General features: G+C 37.6%; 1 protein-coding gene, 1 long non-coding RNA gene and 1 pseudogene across 3 annotated transcripts in view; 1 reads left to right on the top strand and 2 right to left on the bottom strand.

Annotated features, from left to right (window-relative positions):
• LOC111825400 overlaps positions 1-387 on the bottom strand; it is a 36,778-nt gene extending 36,391 nt beyond the window's left edge. For both annotated transcript variants that reach the window (XR_002828561.1, XR_002828560.1), the window contains exon 1: positions 367-387. This is a non-coding gene — a long non-coding RNA (uncharacterized LOC111825400). The remainder of the gene's footprint in view (positions 1-366) is intronic.
• A 10,689-nt stretch (positions 388-11,076) lies between these two features.
• LOC102419575 lies at positions 11,077-11,620 on the bottom strand (annotated as a pseudogene).
• Positions 11,495-22,095, top strand: part of NDFIP2 (Nedd4 family interacting protein 2) — a 49,896-nt gene continuing 39,295 nt past the window's right edge. The window contains exon 1 of the mRNA XM_014453515.2: positions 11,495-11,521. Within this exon, the coding sequence (XP_014309001.2) occupies positions 11,495-11,521 (27 nt within the window). The remainder of the gene's footprint in view (positions 11,522-22,095) is intronic.

Raw genomic sequence — 22,095 nt, 5'->3', positions numbered from 1 at the left:
GGCGCCGCCGGTGGCCCGGGGACTGTCTCCCCGCCGCGGCCGCCGGAGTTCCCCTCCCTCGGGTTATTCCCGGAGGGGACGTGCTGGCTTTTCCCCTTTCCTCTCCTGGCCGGACCTGCTTCTTTCACTGTCTCCCGTGGAGCTTGTCTCTGCCCTCCTTGGAGACCCTGCCCTCCCGACTCGGCTCCTTGCGTAGCTCCCCACCCCGCGTCCCCACCCTCTGCGCCGCTGTCAACATCCCCTCCATTTGAACATGTCTCTCAGATATATTTTCTCGCTTCCTCGATCGTTTCCTCATTTCCTGACCCAGCCATTTGGGAGCCATTCCCCTGGATTGTCTGCTGGAATGGCACTGAGCTCACGTACCTGCTGGGAAGGTGATCGGCGTCACAAGTGGAAGAGGGGGCGGAGCGGGGAGGGGGGGATGTCAGCATTACCGGGCGCGGCCAGATGGGGACCTGCCAAAACATGGTGGGTTTAAACACGGTGCAGCTGGAGAGCAGTGGTGATGCGGCTCTGGTCTCCGAGCTCTAGTTAACCTTGTCATTTTGTCCTTTTTCATATTGCTGGTATTAAAAGTGACTGTATTCTTTTTTTCTATCCCCGTATCATGTATGTATGTATGTGTGTATGTGTGTATGTGTTTGCCGGTGGGGAAATAGGGAGTTTTACTAGAAAAATGCTAATCTTGTTAGAAAACACATTTTTCATTTAGTACACGGTTTTCCATTTGAACCTTATAAACCTTTGTGTGTTGAAATGAGTGAAAAGTGTTCCATTTTCAGTGTCATGTTGTTGAATATAGTTTCCCTTTAGTATTCTGGTAGTATCATTGGAGATTCTTTTTTTTAAAAAAATATGTTTTATTGATTTTTTACAGAGAGGAAGGGAGTGGGATAGAGAGTTAGAAACATGGATAAGAGAGAAACATTGGTCAGCTGCCTCCTGCACACCCCCTACTGGGGATGTGCCTGCAACCAAGGTACATGCCCTTGACCGGAATCGAACCTGGGACCCTTGAGTCCGCAGGCCAACGCTCTATCCACTGAGCCAAACTAGTTAGGGCTCTTTGGAGATTCTTATTGTGAACCCTATTTAAAAAATGGACCTAGCAATAGTGGACTATTTTGTTGCAGCTAAATAGCATCTTATTCTGTAAACTTTGAGATAGTAATTTATTTCGTTAAACCTATTTTGCTGAGAATGGAGAAAAACATTAATACGCTTATGGTGCAGTTAAATAGTACTCTGTGACATTTTACAAATGTATATATGTTAGTGGAGATTTCACCTTTCAAATCTATTTGCACATGTGAAAGTTAGCTGTGAACTCGGAATTTCAATTAAGTGCATTTTGAGAAAAATGAAGGCTACTGAAAGATGAAATCCCAGGGTATGTAAGTTTGCATTTTTCTAAGATAAAAGCTCATGATACTTCCATTTCATCTGGTTTACATCTTGTAAAACCTCCAAGATCCATATTCTGAATTCTTTGGAAATTTATCTTTTTTTCCAGGACAGTTTGGAAAATATTGCTGCCAACATGTAAGGCATTTTTCAAGTTGTCAGTGTATATGGGTTTGGTGGTTTTATTTTTTTAAAAGGCATTCTTATTTTTGCAGACATTAACAAAAATAAAATGCAGTAGGTAAATAATGAGTACTGTTGCCAGTGGGACTTGTGTTTTTTTTTTTGTTTTTTTTTGTAATCTTGTTTCTTTCCTGTTCTTATTTGTTTTCCTTAATGGCATTAGCTGATTTGAATTCTTTCTCTTTGGGGATTTTGCTTATCAGAATTAACCATGTTCTCATGCACAAGTCACTACTCAAAACATTTTTAACTGATGTAGCTGTGCCTTAAAATAATTTATTATATTGTCACATTTGCTTTCAGTGGTTACAACTAGTTAAAACTTAACTATTAGTTTTTAAAAGTTTCTAAAATCAAAGTATTGAAATTTGCTTTTTCAGTTTTAAGGCTTTTGTTCCCTCTACACCATCTTTCAAAATAAGTGGACAATATCATATTTTATTGTGTGTATTTTGTTTTGTTTTCAAACTGGAGATATGTCCTACCTAGACTTTGAATGGGTGGAGGCATTCCCTTAGAGTAGAGGGCAAAAATCAGTTCTAAAGATACTAGTCACTTTAAGTAGATAGGGCATCTGTTTGTTTTCCTTGAAGGTAAAGTGTTGAGAATCTTAGCATAGTTTAAATTTGGATTTTAATTCCCGTTACTACGTAGTAATTTTATCTGGTTTTGTTAAAAATTGCCTGATCAATAACTGTAACTAGGTGTATGCCAGAGAAGCAGCTGACTTGGTTTCCAGTAGGCTATTATCTAGGAACCAATCTGTAGTTGTGGCTCGTATGATGAACACAACTTGTGTGGCTGCCTTTAGCTCAGTTTTTTTTTTTTAAACTCTGGAAAGATGAATAAATTTGAGTGATAAACAATTTAAGTTGTAAAGTTGGAGACAGGCAAGCATGCTTAGGAGTAAGGTATTTGGCATTCCATATTGGAGAGTTAGCATAGATGCCCAGGACCATCAAAATGACTTACGACCATTAACCAATGCACAAGTTTTATGTGGAAACTTTTTCCCATGGTCTCTTCCCTTCCAATGTTAAATGGGTCTGAATTTTGTTAAGTAAAGCAGTGGATAACAGTGTAGAGCTACAAAAAGCCTTGATTGTTATCTGTCTAATTTCAGAAAAAGTCAGGTATGATAGGTAGTTTCATTGTGTTATGGGACATTCAGTTTTGTATAGTAGGAAATAAGCAATGTTGCCAAACTATGAAGTAGTTGACATGGCTTGAAGCTGTTAGGCCACATTCTACTTTGATGTTCTGTATTTTAAAGGATTATGGGCCTGTAACAAGCTAACTGCTAAGATTTCAAAGGTATTCTGTGTCAAAGTTAAATTGGCACTGTATATTGTAGCAGTAGTTTCCCAAACTGTATTTCAGAATGATGAAATAGTCTTAGAAGATTTGTAACATATGTTAACATAATAAAACATACATTTGCATTTTAAAACCATGAGAAATTCTGAAGTATGATGGTTTGGATTTGTTTAACCTAGCCTAAACCTTGGCCACAGATTTTTGAAAGAAAATTTTAAGATTATATTAACATTTCCAAAATGTTAGTTTTCTATGAACATAATGAAGTGTTCATATTATAAAGATACTTTGCTCTTTTATCTGGAGAATTAGTTACCCTTGATAAATCAGCTGGGAAGGAGGTTGACTATTAATGGTTGAAAAAACGTGTTAAAGTCATCTGGGCTTATATTTAGGATGTGTTTTTTACAATTTGTGAACCCTTGGCTTCATTAGGATTATTATGAGTTATGTAATGTAATATACTTACTATATATAGTATATACAGTGGGGCCTTGACTTACAAGTGTCCCGACTAATGAGTTTTTCGAGATACGAGCCATCTCTCGGCTGATTTTTTGCTTTGAGTTGCGAGCTAAAATTCGGGTTACGAGCCAGCTTCAGATACCCCACCGCTAGTTGGCGCAGCAAACGTCACAGTGAACGCCACAACATCAGTCCAGCATCATGTGTCTCACTCGTTCACTTTATGATTTGACATACGAGTAATTTGAGTTACGAGCTCTGTCACGGAATGAATTGAACTCGTAAGTCAAGCCCCACTGTACTCTATATACTATATGTCTACACTATATACATAGTATAGAGACTGGTACATGAAAATAAATATTATAAATAATGTCAAGTAAATAAACTATAAAATATTAAAAATATTTCGGAGAAACCAAGATGGCGGCATAGGTAAACACTGGAAATTGCTGCTTCGCACAACCACTTCAAAAGTACAACTAAAAGACAAAAACGGACATCACCCAGAACCACAGGAAGGCTGGCTGAGTGGAAATTCTACAACTAGAAGGAAAGAGAAAAGCACACTGAGACTCAGAGGAGGTGCGGAAGTAAAGTGCAGAGGTACGGGGGCACACGTGGATAGGGCTGGCAACTGAGGACGCGGTTGTCTTTTTCAATCGGGAGGGAGACACAAGCTCCCGACTGCTCTGAACTCCAGTTCTGGGCGAGTCTCTGGGGACATATGGGGAGAAACTGGACTGTCTGGCATCCGTCGGAACTCGAGGGCGGCTTTCTCTCAGAGGTGCTTGCAGCGATTACCGCGGGACACTGGGACCCGGGGCCTCTTAGGGCAGGGCTGAGGATCAGCCATAGCTGTTTGCTCTGTCCTGTTGATTCCCTGAGACCCCACCCCACCCAAATTGTTCGCAGAGGCTTTTGCATGTGAATGGCCTGGCCCTTTGCAATCTAAAATTACCTAACAAACTGCAGCTGGGTCAGAGAGACCCAGAACATCCAAAAGAAGGCCCAAGGCCCCACAGCAGCTTGCATCGCTTCACAGCTGGGCTTCATCTGGGCACCATCAAACCCCAGACAAAGAAGAGGAATCTGCAGATCTCTCCAAAGCTCCTGCTGGGTAGCCTCAGGCAGAGGCTAAATTAGCACCTCCTTAGACATTCAAGAGCCAGTGTACCTAGTGGTCAGAGTGGGACCATCCAGATTACAACTCCTCAGATCCATAAGGGACACACTCAGGGGGCAGACTCAGTGAGCACCAAAGCCCCACTGAAGCAAGTCTTACCCCTAAGGGTGTCTCCAGCACAGAAGTTCTCCCACTGTAGACACAGCTGATTCTCACAGCCAATTGGCCTGGAGTAAATTCCTCCCAGTGATACCTACAACAATCAAGGCTTAACTACAACAAGACTGTGCACAAAGCCCACAAAGGGGTGCACCAAGAGTGTCCACCTCAGGTAATTGGGGAGGCTGAGCCACTGGGCCCTATAGGACACCTAGCACAGAAAGCCACTCTGTCAACACAGGGAAGCATAAAAAATGCGGGGACAAAGAAACAGGTCACAAATGACAGAAATGGAGGAAAGCAAGCTACTGGATATAGAGTTCAAAACCACGGTTATAAGGTTTTTCAAGAATTTCCTAGAAACCGCCGATAAATTTAGTGAGACCCTCGAGGTTATGAAAAAGGACCAACTAGAAATTAAGCATACACTGACTGAAATAATGAATATTATACAGAGTTCCAACAGCAAACTAGAGGATCGCAAGAATCAAGTCAAAGATTTGAAATACGAAGGAGCAAAAAACACCCAACCAGAAAAACAAAAAGAAAAAAGAATCCAAAAATATGAAGATAGTGTAAGGAGCCTCTGGAACAACTTCAAGCATACCAACATCCAAATTATAGGGGTGCCAGAAGAAGAGAGAGAGCAAGATATTGAAAACCTATTTGAAGAAATAATGACAGAAAACTTCCCCTACCTGGTGAAAGAAATAGACTTACAAGTCCAGGAAGCACAGAGAACCCTAAACAAAAGGAATCCAAAGAGGACCACACCAAGACACATCATAATTAAAATGCCAAGAGCAAAAGACAAAGAGAGAATCTTAAAAGTAGCAAGAGAAAAACAGTCAGTTACCTACAAGGGAATACCCATACGACTGTCAGCTGATTTCTCAACAGAAACTATGCAGGCCAGAAGGGAGTGGCAAGAAATATTCAAAGTGATGAATAGCAAGAACCTACAACCAAGATTACTCTACCCAGCAAGGCTGTCATTCAGAATTGAAGGTCAGATAAAGAGCCTCATAGATAAGAAAAAGCTAAAGGAGTTCATCACCACCAAACCAGTATTATATGAAATGCTCAAAGGTATCCTTTAAGAAGAGGAAGAAGAAGAAAAAGGTAAAGATACAAATTATGAACAACAAATACACATCTATCAACAAGTGAATCTAAAAATCAAGTGAATAAATAATCGAATGAACAGAATAAACTGCTGAATATAATAGAATCAGGGGCATAGAAAGGGAGTGGACTGACTATTCCTGGGGGGGAAAGGGGTGTGGGGTGGGGGAAGAGACTAGACAAAAATCGTACACCTATGGATGGGACGGGGGGGAGGGGTAAGGGCAGAGGGTGGGGTGGGAACCGAGTGGAGGGGAGCTATGGGGGGGGGGGGGAAGAGGAACAACTGTAATAATCTGAACAATAAAGATTTAATAAAAATTAAAAAAAATTTCAATTTTTGCTGATGACCATTTTTGTGTCTCTTATTTAGCAACCTGAATATCAACTTGTTCTTTGTTCATATCAAGACTGAAAAATCTTAAGATTTTATTTTACTGTATTTACAAGCTAATAAGTTAGTAGGTTAAAGTTTCTTGGTTGTTGGCAGAAAACAGGAGACTATCCACGTCAGAAATAAATGACATTATTACTCATAGCACAGCAAGCTGCATGATCATCAGCCTATTTGTGTAGGTTTTCCTTGTCACCAGGACCTATGAGGGTGATGGGTCTAAATGGATGCACGAATGGATCACATCTGAAGAACTCAGGAGCAAGGGTCTAGCAAGCAAAAAACATTGTAGCAAACAACAAATTAGTTCACCTTTCCCTGGGAGGGCAGTTAGATGTGTAACCTTTTTGCGGAGGTGACTTGTTACAATAATCCACTCAGTAGCAGGAAATGGATAAGCTTTGCAGACTGTCACACTCAACAAAAATGTGCAGGGACACTCAGGGCCATGGTGGACTGCCTTGCCCAATAGAACATGCTCTGGATGAAATAATAAATGTTGATTTTTAAGGGACAGTAATTTTCTTTTCCATTTTAAAAAACTATTGCAGCCTTTTACTGCCTTTTGCTCTATAGTTACTGCCTTTTCTTGGCACAGCGCAGTTCCTTTGATTTTCACTTATTTGTCTCCTTTGAATTTATCAATATTCTTTATCTGGTTTATATTCTTACCACATATCAGTGCTTAATGCTTAATATAATAGATACTTTTCAGCTTTTGTTTTGCTTTGTTATTGTTATACTGACACTTTGAACTTTTTCCTTGAAACTCTTTTCTTATTCCTGATATGAAGAAACTTTCTACTCTTATTTGACTTTCCTTTTCTTGGTGAACTTATATTGTGCTTTTTAAATTTGACGCTTTCTATGGCATCTGACCATCCTCCAGTGTATCTTTCATTTGCACTGCATGATTCATATTACTGACCTCTTATTGAATTCCTCCTTCCCCTACGTTTAATATTAAATCTTTCAAGTATATAGAAAAGTTGAAAGAATTATACACTTACCAAGAAGGGTCTACAGTTACTAACAGTTTGTATAGTTGTGTTACTGTGTATCTGTCAATTCCTCTTATTTTTTGATGTTTCAAAGTAAGTTGCAGGTATAAGTGTACCTCACTGTAAACTTAATGCTCAACTAGGCTAGAGTTTAATATTTCTTTATGGTTCTTTTTCTTTATGGTAAAATTGACATAAAATGAAATGCATAAATCTTACATGGCCAGTTGGATAAGTTTGACACATGTATACACCTGGATAACCCAAACGACTTCCAAAATATAGAGAAGGTATTAGCAAACTAAGTTCCAACTTTTGTTTTTGTAAATAAAGTTTTACACAGCCATACCCACTCATTTACAATGGCAGGAATGAGTATTTGAGCCAGAGTCCACCAAGCCAAATCTGTATTGTTATTCTGCCCCTTACAGAAAAAGTTTACCGATTCCCCCATATAGAACATTACTGTCATCTGGAATGTTCCCTCATGACCCCTCCCTTTCAATTTCTACCCCTCACATGATCTTTATTCTGTTCCCCCCCACCCCCACACTTCAAATTAGTTTTGTATATACTAGAATCATACACCATATTGTCTGCAAAGTTTGTTTCACCCTGCATGAAGTTTTGGAGATTGATCCATGTTATTGTGTATATCAGTAGCTTATCTCTTTTTATTGCTGAATAGTACTGTATTTTATTGTATAAGTTGTATAACTATACTACAATTTGTTTATCCATTGCTCTGTTGATAGACAGTTGGATTGTTTCACGTTTTTGGCTATTTTGGATAAAACTGTTAGGAATATTCTTATTCAAATTTTTTGTGGACATGTTTTTTATTTCTCTTGGGTAGAATTACTGGGCAATAGGGTAAGTGTATATTTAATTTTATGAGAAACCACTAGACTTTTCCCCAAAGTAGTATCATTTTCACTTCCACCAATACTGAATGAAAGTTTTGGTTGCTTTACCACCTTTCCAAAATTTTGATATAGTCAGTATTTTTAATTTTAGCCATTCTGGTAGGTTTACTGGATTTTTGAGGTATAAATTTCTGTTCTAAACATACATATTCCTTGAATTGACCTTCCTATACTGTACAGTGCCATATCTTTTTTTTTTGTACAGTGCCATATCTTAGCAGTTCTGCCCCCCCCCCCCTTAATTTTTATGCACTAACTGATGGAGTCCAGCAGGACATCCTTATTCTTAAACCATAATGTATTCTCTCTTACATTCCTGTGGGGGTTTTTCCTGTTTATTTCTCATTTAAAGTTCTGTACCACACCCTTCTAGGTTGTCTGCCTCCAAAAATCCTATTCTTTAATGTAAAAACTACGAAACTGTAATTGGAAGAGGGAGGCATCTGTCATCAAGGTCAAGATAGAGGAAAAATTGAGAATCACCATATTAGAGAACTTGTTACACTGAATTATCTTTTTTGTGTGTCTTTCTACTTCTAAACTGGTGTTCTTTCTCACAGGTGTTACAGGGTTCTGTGAATGTCTGATTTTTATTTCATCTTTAAAATAGGTTTAAAAAACTGTAGTTGAGGAAATTCACACTCCAGACGTGTTTTATACTAAGCTTCCAAAGTTTGAAGACTAGTATTATGTTAACTTGTGTTGCCAGGGTAATTTGTTTTGGAATGGACCCCAGATTAAAGTTTCTCTGGCTATTTCTGTGTGTGTAGTGGTATTAATTGTAAGTATGTCATTGAGTTCAGCTCATTAAAAAAAATTATATGGATAAATATACTACATTAGTTCACGCGAATGATGCTGAATCAAATGCTAACCATCACTTAGGCATATTTGAGCAGTACAAGATGTAGTAATGGTATAATATTTGTGTACTAACAAGTAAATACATTGGCATTATATCATGAAAATACAACATTATAGATAGTTTATATGCTTATTTTATGTTTTGAGTGCCTCTTGTCAGATTTATGCATAAGTAAGGTTTTAGATATCATTAACTATGGCGCAAAGGTCCTCTGACTAATTTGTTCACTTCATATATAATAATTTATGAAGTATCTCTGTATGCCAAGTTCTAGGTACTGGTGAACAAGACAGTTAAGTTCTTGTCTCATGTCACATACTTTGGTGGAGGAGAGGTAGATAAGTGATTTAAAGAAAATGAAGCAGGTTGATGGAATAAATAATATATTTTATCAATACTAGTGTAGAAGTAATAGAACAATAATGACGTTGCATTATGTCAGGAATATGCTGAGAACTCTACTAAATGCTTTAGATATATGAGCACATTTAATCTTAAGTTTAAATAACTATGGAATACACTCTGCTTACATGTATTAAATGTAAATTTACTGACAAGACATTGTAATTAAGACTAGACTATCTACCATGTGATTGTAAGTCATCCTATGTCTATGTTTTCATGCCATGTTGTTATGGTTTCTTCAAAAGTTTGATAACTTAGCTGAAATTAATGTGTGGGTAAAATTCTTGTTAAAGACATTCCAAGTGCAAGTTGGGAAATGTTGCAGTACTCTTAAGACTTACTATCAGATTATTTCAAGGTTTTGACTTGCTTGCTTTTAGGATTTGTTTGAACATGAATAATTAACATTTTGAAAGTTTAGAAATGTGCTCTGGTTTAGATTGTCTATGATGTTTCTCCAGAATTACCCATTACACCATGTAAAGAAATTGTGCTGTTTGGCAGAGGCTTTGAGACTAAGGAAATAAACTGAATGGCTTTACCCCATTACTAATTTTGAGGCTCTAAAGACTTGTAGCCTGTTGGATGTTGGACAGAAGAAATCCAATAGTGAGTGTTTTTATAGGACAAATGTTTTTATAGAATATTTGTTCTCACTTGGGTGGGACTTACATTTATATCAGCATGACTTTTTTTGTGGTTTCCTCAAAATGGGGAGGGATATGAAATAATACTTGAGACCCTTTTAAGTTTTTGTTTGTAACCTTTAGAAAACAAATGAGCCTCTGCTTACCTCATCACTGCTTGATTTGTTATTGCACTGCACATGAGCTATACATACTTTTTTTAGTTAATTTTTTTCGAGGAAGAGGAAGGGTGAGAGAGAAACATTGATGTGAGAGCAAAACATTGATTGACTGCCTCCTGCACCCATCCTGCCAGAGATTGAGCCCCCAAAACCCAGGCATGTGCCCTGACCAGAATAGAACCTGGAACCTTTTGTTGCACTGAATGATGTCCAACCACCTGAGCCACACCAGGCAGGGTGCTATAAATACTTTTCTTTTTCTTTTGAACTATAATACTTTTTGTTCTCTTGTCTAATCCTTCTCCATCCACCACTTCAAACCATGATCTCTCTTGCCTTCTGGCTTTTGAACAGAGTATTCCCATTTTCTCGTTTCTCCAGTACTAATATCTATTCTTTATTTAGGTCTACTTAGATGTTCTTTTCCTCTCCTGCCTCTCCACCGCCATTTCCCACCCTTTAGTACCAAGTTCCGTGTTCTTTTAACACTGTACACTTATCCCTATCATAGTCCTTATTCCTTGGTATTTTGTAAACTCAGTGGGAAATAGGGCTTAGATCTTATAATAGTGTTTAGTATAGTTGCCAGCCCATTAAAGGAGCCTAGTAAATAATACTATTGAAGAAATAAATAAATGCCTTTTCCAAATGATTTCAAGAGTGTGCATGAGGTTACTGGTATATTATGTTTATAAAGTGAAGTTTCCTAGATTTCTATTATGTAAAAGTAACTATGTCTTGTCTGTCTTATACAGTGTTGATACTCTTTTTTTTAAAGATGAAAAGACATTTTATTATTATTTTACTGTATAACATAGTAGTGATATACCTGATTGCATTTTCCCAAATGGCAAATGAGTCACAGGATAGCATTTCTCTTTGATTACTGAAAACCTCAATATGATCTGTCTTTTGGAGGATTCAGTTTCTCAGACATCTATGATACTGCCACGGAGATACCAATGGTGCTTAGTAGTAAAGAACATTTTGCTAAGTTCTATTATGGGTCCTTGCTCAAACTGTTCATCTAATCTGGTTTTTATTACTTGATACTGTGTTTCTTCATAATCACGCACATGATCTGACCAGGGATAGGTTTTATGTGTTCATGTGGAATGTCCACAGAAAGATTATAGTAAACTATTCCCCTACCATCAGATGTCAAAGCAAGCTCTATTTTGCAATTATAGCAATCTGGAAGAGAAGAATATGTGGGTTTATGACAGACACAATATAAAGTTTCATTTTGAATTGGAAATAAATGTTTCAAGATAGTTCTGTTTGATATTGCCCATTTCACTGCTGTTACTGCCATGGTGAATCAAGATGTTTATCAGGCGGTATGGAAAAAGATTTGAAGAGAAAATGCTATTAAATGCTTTTAAAATTTGCTTCTAGGCATATCTATTTTCATCCCTTTTCAGCAGCTCATGGCAAGCCCACCATCTTGCCTTGATCCGGGTCCTACAGAGTTGATATTCTTGATGTCCAGTATTAGGATATGTATTTTGCTTTTAGTGTAGTGCCAAGGAATCTGTTTTGGTGAGTTCTGGTACTTTTGCATAATTCCTCACTTGCTTGGTCACTTGCAATTGCAAAATATTTAACCATGGTTAGGTTATTTGGTCTACCTATGGAAAGAAGGAAAAACTGTTTCCAGATGTTGTAGAAGTAGTTAGTGGTCATTTTCTGCAGCCTTTTAATTTTATAGCAGATTGTCCAAGGGAGAATCTGCTTAAGGTTATGCAGTGAAGCTTGGAGGGCAAATTTTATTTTATTCTAAATTTATCAGTTGAGTTAAAATTTATCAAAGATCCCAGGAAAGAGAACTTTTATTATAGTTAACTTTCTTTTATTCATAGTGATGCCAGACATGAAGAGTATGTATGGATGGTATAGCATGAGTCTGGTAATCACGTAGCTAATAAGTGGACCTAGCTGGTTATCCAGAACCCACAACTCAGCAGTAATTGAGTGGGCTGAATTCAGCTTGTGGACAAGTTTTCTTTCACCAGCATATTTTTAAAAAAAGCAAATTAATGCAGATATACAGTTTAAAAAGTTAGAGTACCAAAAGATAAGTAATGAGAAATAGCAGTTCCCTTTTCCATCCCCATTGTCCTCCAAATCTTTCTCCTCAAAAGACCGTACCTTTAAACTGCTTTAACTCTATTTTTAACATATATGTATATTCAGCTACTTGTTGGTTTATTAATTTTACTTTTGTTTCTTACATGTCCTGCTTTCCCTTCCCAGATCATGATCTTCGTAGTCTCATCTCTTGGGTTCAAATCTTGGCTCCTCACTTGTAAGCCCTATAACCTTGAGCCAATTACTTAACCTCTCTATGTCATAGCTTCCTCATCTATAAAGTAAGGATAGTACAGGTCCTTACCTCATAGTATTATTGTGAGGATTAAATGTATGAAAAACATCTAATCTTTAGTTAAATTGGAAATTAGTATTTACATTTTATGACTGTGAAAGTACTGTTCACAACTGCGTCAGGGTAATGTGTATAACTTTTTAAATTTTTCATGGAGTTGCCTAATTTTAAGTCTTTATTTTTCTATATATCTATTGTTAATTCTGTGCATAGCCTCTGGTAATTTTTCAAAATTTGCTCTTCAGCTATATTTTTGCATGGTCAAATGCATCAAATAATTATTAGCTCTTTTATTTTGTTCTTCGAAGACATTCTTCCTAGGCCCTCCATCCTCCTGTTTCTGTCTGTACTGTTTGTTCTGTAGGCCTGATGCACAGCTGTCATACCGAGACTGTCCTTCATCAAGAAAGTGGAGTCTCTATTTCTTGAACTCTAATCTTTCTCTGTTTTTAGTTTATTCCCCAACTGTAGTGGGAGATATTTTCAGTAGGTTTCTTAACAAAAGATGCCTAAAGGTAAAAAATTAAGTTATTGAATTTGTTGGCATCAAGTTCTTAATCTCTTATTATCATTTTAATGTGTGTAGGTCTGATGATAACCCCCTTTTCACTTCGAGATTTGCTTTCTCAATTTTTTCTTTGATAGTCTAGCTATAATATTTTTCAATTTTGTTGATCTTTTCAAAGAACCATCATTTGGCTTTGTTAAATGTCTCTGTATTCTATTTTACTAATTTCTGCTTTTACCTCATTTGTTTACTATTTCCTTTCTTTCTTTCTGGTTTACTATACCTTTTATTTTCTAGCTTCTATTGGTGGAACCTTTGGTCATTGACTTTAGACCTTTTTTTCTAATGTAACATTTTTCCCCTAGTGTAAGCATTCCTCTAACAGTGTTTTTGCTATGTCCTGCAAAGTTTGATATTTTATATTTTTGTTATTCAGTACAGATGCTTTCTAATTTCTCTTATGATTTCTTATTTGAACTATACATTATTTAGAAATGTGTTAAATTTTATTTAGTTGGGATTTTCTTAGATAATACTTTTAAAATTTCAAATTTAATTCTTTTGTGAATCTGTAATCTTATTTCTTTTAAATTTATTGACTTGTTTTGTGGTCCAATATATTTATCTTGCTAATGTACTGTGTGCATTTAAAATTTGTATACTCTTCCATTGTTGGATATAGTATTCTAGGAAATGTCACTTAAGTTGGTTCATAGTATTATTCTGATCTTCTGTGTCTTTACTGATACTTGTTTTTGTGTTGGTCTATTAGTTACTGAGTAAGGGATGTTAAAATCTGCTGTGATTATAGAGTTATCTCCCTCTCAATTTCTTGCTTCCTAAATTTTGAGGTTCTCTTATTATGAAATACTCCCTCTTTATCTCTGGTGGTGCTCTTTGTCCTCAGGTCTATTTTATTTAATATCAATATAGCCATTCCAGCCTTATTTTTTTTGCATGGCATATCTCTTTCTATCTGTTTACTTACAACTTGTCTGAATCCTTTAAGTATTTCTTTCTTGGTATGATATGGTTGTTTTTTTTGCCATGGTATGGTTTTCTGGTTGTTTTTTGTTGTTGCTGTTGTAGTTTCTCTTTTCATCCTTTTCTGTGTTTTTATGGATGATTTGATTAAAAAAAATTTTTTCAGTGCCCTTTTTGAAATTTCCATTTTTTAGATTATTTCTCTTTATATTATTTTTTGCTTCCTCTAAGATGGTAATAAATAGTGAAAAGTTAGGTATGTATATATAACATTAGTGTCATATGTGTAGAACTTTGTAACCAACCTTGATGTTATATGTATTATATATACATTCATTGAAAACCCTGACAATGTTACAATTTTTGGTTTAGTGACACATATTTTTAAAAACTTCAGAGGAAAATTTATTTTTATTTATCACCCCCTATGCTCTCCTCATTCCTGAAAAGTTTCTCTTTATTAAATGTTTCAATCCCCCCCCCCCCCCCCCCCCCGCAAAAGAAAAAAAACACACGAAACAAAATAAATGTTTTCGCCTAAGGAACTTCCTTTTACCATTTTCTTAAAGTGTAGATCAGCTGTTAATAAATTCTCTTATCTTACTTTTCATCTGAAATGTCTTTTATTTTGCCTTTATTCCTGCAATATATAGGTATATATTTTGGATATAGAATTTTTGGCTGAGTTATTTTCTCTCAGCCTTTTAAGATGTTGTTCCATTTTATCCTGACAACTATGGTTTCTGCTGCAAAACCTGTAGTTATTTGAATCATTGTTTCTCTGTATGTAATATATTGGTTTTCTGAGGCTGCTTTCAATAACTATTTTTGATTTTTAGACATGTTATTATGCTGTGTGTAGGTGTGATTTTCTTTGAATTTATTCTGTTTTAGCCTTACTGAGGTTGAATTTATAAATTTACTTCATCCCTTTGAAAAGTTATGGACATTATTTCTTCAAATTTGTTTTCCTGTTTTAGTCTCCTTTTTTTTTTTTTGTTTCCTTTGAACCTCAAATGACATGTATTTTTTAGATCTTTAAAAATTTTAAAAAGTCCATTTGTTTGCTTATTTAATTTTCAATCCTTTTCTGTTCTTTAGAATGGATAAATTAAAAAAAAATCAATTTAATTCACTGGCTCTCTCACCCTGGCCCGGTAGCTTAGTTGGTTAGAATGTCATCCCAGGATGCCAACGTTTGGGGTTCAGTCCCTGATCAGGGCACATATAAGGTCAGCCAATGAATGCATAAATAAATAGAACAACAAATCTCTCTCTCTTCCTCTCTCTCTAAAATCAGTCAATAAAAAAATTAAAAAAAATTAATTTACTGGTTCTTTTCCCTGTCATCTTCATTGTGCTGTGGATCCCAATCATTGGATTTTTTTTTTCATTCCAAAATTTCTATCTTTTTTGTTTGTTTGTTTATATTTCTCTGCTGAGATTCCCTGCCATTTTATTAATTTCAAGGTAATTTTGCTTTACTTCCTACAACAGCAATAATAACTGCTTTAAAATTCTTATATGATAACTGTAATCTGAGTCATCTTGAAATTGGCATCTCTTGGTTGCATTTTCCCTGGAGAATGATTTATATTTCATAGTATTTTGTATTTGTAGTAATTTTGGATTTTATCCTGGATCTTCTGAGTGTTGTGCTATGGTCCTCTGGAGAATATTTTGTTTTAGAAGCAGTCGACTCAGATTTAGATTGCAAATACTGTTTCATACACTGTTCAGTGGTTCAAATCTAAGCTTAATTTCTTAGTCCTTTATAATCTGTTTTGTGTAAGATCTACACATGCATTGTTCGAGGGTTAGAGATTTCCCCTCACTTTCTGGCTTTCCCAGGTGCCATTCTATGCTTTGTGTGGCTAGAAATAGCATGACTTATAGTGGGGTTTTAGCACCTAAGCCATGATGCCTTTCCACAACTGTGGTTCTGCCTCCGAGCAAAACTGCAAAAAGAAAAAAACGGGGAAACTCATCTGTACAGGTTGCTTCTCCAAATTTTAACTTCCTCTACATCCCTATTTGTTTTTTAATTCAGAATGCTCAGGTACTTTTTATTTTTTTGCATTTTGTTCTAAGTTTATAGTTGCTGTCAGTGGGAGGGTCAGACTGTAGGGGGCCTACACTGTCTGGAACTTGAGGCAACTGTAGATTTTTGTTATTGTTGTTAATTCTCAACCTAAGATCTTTTCCCATTGATTTTTAGAAAGAGTGGGAGGAAGGGGGAGAGACAGAGAGAGAAACAGCAGTGAGAGAGAGACATTGGTTGGTTGCCTCCTGCACAAGTCCAGACCAGGAACCTGCAACTGCAGTATGTGCCCTTGATCAGAATTGAATGAACCTGGGACCCTTCAGTTCGAGGCTGACACTCTATCCACTGAGCCAAACTGGCTAGGGCCAACTGTAGATTTTTGTTTTTGTTTTTCTACTCCTTGCATTAACTTTCCTCCTAAGTGGTGTGTGTGTGTGTGTGTGTGTGTGTGTGTGTGTGTGTTTTCTTTAATGTTGGAAGTGGTTTTTTTTGGTTTGTTTTTTGGTGGGGGGCGGTTTATTCCTGCTCTGCCTACTTATATTCTATGAGTTATGCTTGTGTGTTTTTGACTTACTCATCAGTGGGCCTCAGTGTTGTGTCATTTCTAGGTGAGCCAACCTTTTCATTGGGGGCCTCCCAAATGTCAGTGTTTGCAGCTTAGTTAGGAAGCTATGGCAGTAAGTTTAGGTAAGAGATAATGGGGCTTGGATTAGAGTAGTAGCATTGAAGAGTAGTAGATGAGTAGATTCATAGGTGTGTGTGTAGTGTACCCATAGTATTGGAAGTAGTCATATAGGTAATCTTGTGCCAGGGTAGATTACTGCCTATACATTTTTATTGGAGGCATCTTGAAATAGAAAGAGCCTGAATTTAGTGACAGTAAAACCTGAATTTGAATCTTTCATTGCCCCTAATTAGGTGTGTCAATTCAATTATTTAAAGTTTGTTCCATCTTACCTCAAAGGGTTGTTCTAGGAACTAAAGTAGATGATATGTATAACGTGCTATTATTTATTTATAATATATTTTTATTGATTTTAGAGAGTAAGGGAGAGGAAGAGAGAGATAGAAACATCAATGATGAGAGAAAATCATTGATCGGTTGCCTCCTGCGCACCCCACACTGGGGATTGAGCCCACAACCCGGGCATGTGCCCTTGACCGGATTCGAACCCAGGACCCTTCAGTCCGCAGGCTAATGCTCTATCCACTGAGCCAAACCAGCTAGGGCTATAAAGTGCTTTTTAAAAAAACAACTACTAACATTTATTGGGCTTTTACTATGTCAGGCATTATTCTGAGTATGTACAGGTGTTCATTTTTGTACTCTACATAAACCATGTGAGAAAATAGACCCCACTTTGTTGATGATACTAGTAAAAATGAGTAAGTTCTGGAGCTTAGGTTGAATATAGAAAAGTTTATTCCAGCACCTCTGTACTTAACCAGCATGCTTCTTATTCTTAGCTCCATTTTAGCGATTGAATAGTAGTCTCAGAAATAGTTGTGCCAGTATTTTTATTTTTCTGTACACAACATTTTCCTACACAGTGCCTTTTTTTTTAATGCACGGTGCTTTTTTCATTGACCTTGTTAAAAGCAAAATTAATGTATAACACAATACTTTCAAGTCTTTATCAGTGTTTTAATTATGCTAACTAAAGGATTCTCTTTAAAGCAGAATTGTCTTTCAAAATGTAAAGTTAAAATTTAGATTACCAGGGTTTTTTCTCCTCCAAAACTACTTGGTAAATTTGTTTTATTATGTGTGCTAACAATTGGAATTTGAGTACTAAAGAAAACTACTCATCTTCTCTCTGATTCCTTTAAAGGCACAAGTTATATTTTTTGTCTTGTGCGTCTGTACTTCTAGTGCAAATCAATGCAGTAATGGAATTCACGTGTTAATTTTTACTGGAAAATGACAGTCATGTTAAGTTTTGTGGAAAACCTTGGTGTAACAGTGTTTTTTGTATTGACTAGTATTTTTAGAAATGTGGCATTATAGTGATCATTGTAATATGAGAATAAGTATTATTTATACAGGAATAAAGAAATATATAAATATTTATATAAGAATAAATATGTTTATTTAAAGTTAGCACATGTTTGCTAACTTTTTGAGAGAGAATGTGTGTGTGTGTGTGCGTGTGTGTGTATTTGGCTTCTGCTATTATGAAATTATTCAGATTATGTGTATATTTTTATCAGCCAACTTTTGAGGGTTTGTTTTGGCATATAATACTTTGGTGGATGAGCCCTTTAACTGTTGCCTGCAATGGCCTCTTGGCATTTGCTATGCTTCCTGGATGAGCCATCAACAACAACATGTCTTAGTAATTGATATTACTCAGTATTTAGTTTTGCTTGAGGATTCTGTTCTTAGCTTCTCTCTGTTTGCTGGGGAAGAATGAAACTTTCTCTGAAGAATGTTGGTGTTTCAGGCCTGGGTCTTGCTGGTCTTGGTCCCCTGGTTTACCTTTGATAGAATATGTAAACTTCTATTTTCCTTTATTCCCCACGTTGCAGCCCTTGCCTCAGAGGTCCTAGTTGCCAGAAGCTGGAAGTTCTAGAGATTGATGGGCTTGGATTTGTACCTATTTCCTGCACCCAATATAGTACCTAGAACATAATAGTCATTTTGTAAAGTTTGTTGAGTGACTGATTGATAACTGACTGAATGAATGAATCACAGGAAGAAGGTGAAGCTGGAAGACCCAATCAATTTTATGTAGCTAGGAGGTGGTAGATCTGTACCTTAAAATTTGATCTTCTGGCATCAAATATCTTCTTTTCTAGTTATTCATGTACCATCTACCTAATCACCTAAAGAATGAAATCAAATAAGACATTATACCATACTAATTTTTTAAATGACAAATGAATGCTTGTAATAGTAACTTTAACAATATTACATGGAGTTAGTTGTCTTATGCCCTTGCAAATGAAACCGATCACACAGCATTCACCTTCTATTCAGTCTATGTATTAGAGGTAGTCTCCACAGTTCTGGATTCAGTTTTAGCTAAGACAAGATGGCAGAGGAAAATTAGGGTCCCTATAAAAAGAAGCAGAATGAATAGTGAAAGGAAAGAGGAGAAGCAGAAAGGATTAGTTCTCTGGAAGCTAAAGAAAAACCAGTTATAAACACTCAACCGTGTTGACTGTATTAAAGATTTTTGGAGTAAGGACTGAAAAAAAAAAGGTTTTTGGATTTAACAAGTAGAGGATCAATATTCTTAGCAAGACCTGTTTGAGTGAAAGCCAGATGGTAATGGATTAGAGAGGAAATGAGCATTGGAAGTGCACAGAATGACGATAAATATCTTTTTTTCCCCCTCTTAGGGTATTTGTCACTGAAAGAAAGTGGGAGATATGGAAATAGTTTGGAAAACACTAGAGAAAGTTTATCATTTTAGCTGGGGGTAGGTTTTTTTCTTTTTTAAGTAAGACATGAATAGAATGTATGTGTGGGTAGAAAGAAGTTAGTGGAGAAAAGGAAAGATGTTATTTAAAGGAAAAACAATCTTTTGGGAGGCAGGATCTTCTCTATACAGTTGTCTGGCATTTCAGAGCAAAGAATATAAGTTAGGATGGATGCCATAATGATAAATTTAGAGATGCAGAGGGAGATAAGTTGGAGGAATTTTTGCTTAAAAACCTGTTTTCCTCTGTGAAGTAAGGAAGCAAAGATTTTGACTGAGAGTTCCATGGTTGGAAGTGGGGAATAGGAGAGTGGTGTAGCTGAAACACCTGCCATAGTGATGACTGGTTTTGACAGCGCTGCTGGGATCAGAAACTAAATTTGTACTGGCACCTTTCTACACAGTTATGTGATGTGTTTTTATCTTTGACCAGGAAAGAGTAGACAGAATGTCCCAGGTTGGGTTTCAATGGGGTAGATGTGGCAGAAGATACGGGAACTAGGAAATTGAGGGTGAGTATCATGCAAGTTTTTCACTTTATAGTCTAGGCCAGTGGTCGCCAACCGGTGGTCCGTGGACCACTGGTGGTCCATGAGGTCCGAAAGGTTGGCGACCGCTGGTCTAGATTATATAAGATAACCTAGAAAGTAACCAGGTGGCAGCAAATGGAAGGCCCAAAGAATAGACATAAGTGGAAGCAAGGGAGTGAGGTAAAAGCCAGGAGGAAGTTGTGACCAGGAAGTAAAATGTATAAATCAGTTATTTTCTAGTAGAAGCAGTTCTAGATGAGGTCGTGGAAGAACTGATGTAGTTACTGGACCACTCAACTCTGGGTATTATTACTCTTCCTGTTTTGTAGTTGAAGTGTTAAGTTGGTTTATCTTGTATTATAGTAGGATTTAGGGTAGAGGAGACAATATTGGGGGTATAGAGCTGGCTTGTCTTACTCCCTGGGGAATGTTTGGAACCTTGTAAATACAATCAGGATGGGAAAGCATCTGGCAGGTTGTATAGATATGTGAACTTGAGAGGTTCTTGATCTAGAACTGGCAATATTCAAGAAAATTTTCCTTCTTGTTCCCAGATAAGGGGGATTTTCATCAAGGATTAACATTCTTCATTGAGAGGCCTTTGAGGAATGTAGTGCCATCATAGAAAACTAGATTTAGATTAAAAGTGGAAAAGTCATTTTGTAAAGTGACTGAAGGTATTAGAGGTTTTTAATGATATATAGGGCTTCTAAGCAATAGAGTGGATATTGTTAGAAGCTGGATTATAGAGTCTTAAGTTACATGCCCTTGACCGGAATCGAACCTGGGACCCTTCAATCCACAGGCCGACGCTCTATCCACTGAGCCAAACCGGTTACAGCAAAAATGCAGTCTTTTTAAAAAATATATATTTTTTATTGATTTCAGAGAGGAAGGAGAGAGAGAGAGAGAGAGAAAAACATCAGTGATGAAGGAGAATCATTGATCAGCTGCCTCCTGCATGCCCCACACTGGGGATTGAGCCCGCAACCCGGGCCTGTGACCTGACCAGAATCGAACCATGACCTCCTGGTTCATAGGTTGATGCTCAACTACCGAGCCACGACGGCCAGGTGAAAAATGCAATCTTTTAAAAGTAAATTTAAAATGTGTTACATGTAAAACATATCCTATCTAATAAAAGAGAAACATGGTAATTAGCGTACAACCGCTACCCTTCCCATTGGCTAATCAGGGAAATATGCAAATTAACTGCCAGCCAAGATGGCGGCCGGCAGCCAGGCAACTGGAAGCGAACATGAGGCTTGCTTGCTTCAGTGAAGGAGGACTCCAACGTTCCCCGCCTGCCTTGCCGGCCTCTGAGCTGGCAGTTTGAAACATTGTAACAATATAGAAGCTAAACAAAACCCCAGAAACCAGCTTTCAGCCGGCCGGGATCTCAGAGCTGGAGATGATACAGTGTTTCGATTATAGAACCGAAACAAACCAGATACCTGCTTTCAGCAGCAGAGGCCTTGGCCCAGAATAAAAAAGAAAAAAAAAAAAAGGAGTGGTTGGGAACTTCAGTCACCCACCAGCCTGAAAACAGCCCTCAGCCCCTCACCCAGACTGGCCAGGCACCCCAGTGGGGACCCCCACCCTGAAGGGGGTGTGACCAGCTGCAAACAGCCATCATCCCCTCATCCAGGCTGGCCAGGCACCCCAGTGGGGACCCCCACCCTGATCCAGGACATCCTTCAGGGAAAACCAGCCAGCCCCTACCCATGCACCAGGCCTCTATCCTATATAGTAAAAGGGTAATATGCCTCCCAGCACCGGGATCAGCAGAGCCGCGAGGCCTCCCGGCACTGGGATCAGCATGACAGGGGGCAGCGCCCAAACCCCCTGATCTCCCTGCGGCTCTGTGTGTGTCAGGGGGCGGGGCCAAAACCTCCCTATCCGCCCTGCACTGTTCGTGACAGGGGAAGGCACCCCAACCCCCTGATCAGCCTGCTCTGTGCCTGATAGGGGGGAGCTCCCCAACCCCCTGATTGCCCTGCGGCTCTGTGTGTGACAGAGTGCGGCACCCCAACCCCC

This window comes from Myotis lucifugus, unplaced genomic scaffold (assembly GCF_000147115.1).
Source record: "Myotis lucifugus unplaced genomic scaffold, Myoluc2.0 scaffold_24, whole genome shotgun sequence".
NCBI lineage: Eukaryota > Metazoa > Chordata > Mammalia > Chiroptera > Vespertilionidae > Myotis > Myotis lucifugus.
This window is presented reverse-complemented; position numbering and strand designations above follow the sequence as displayed.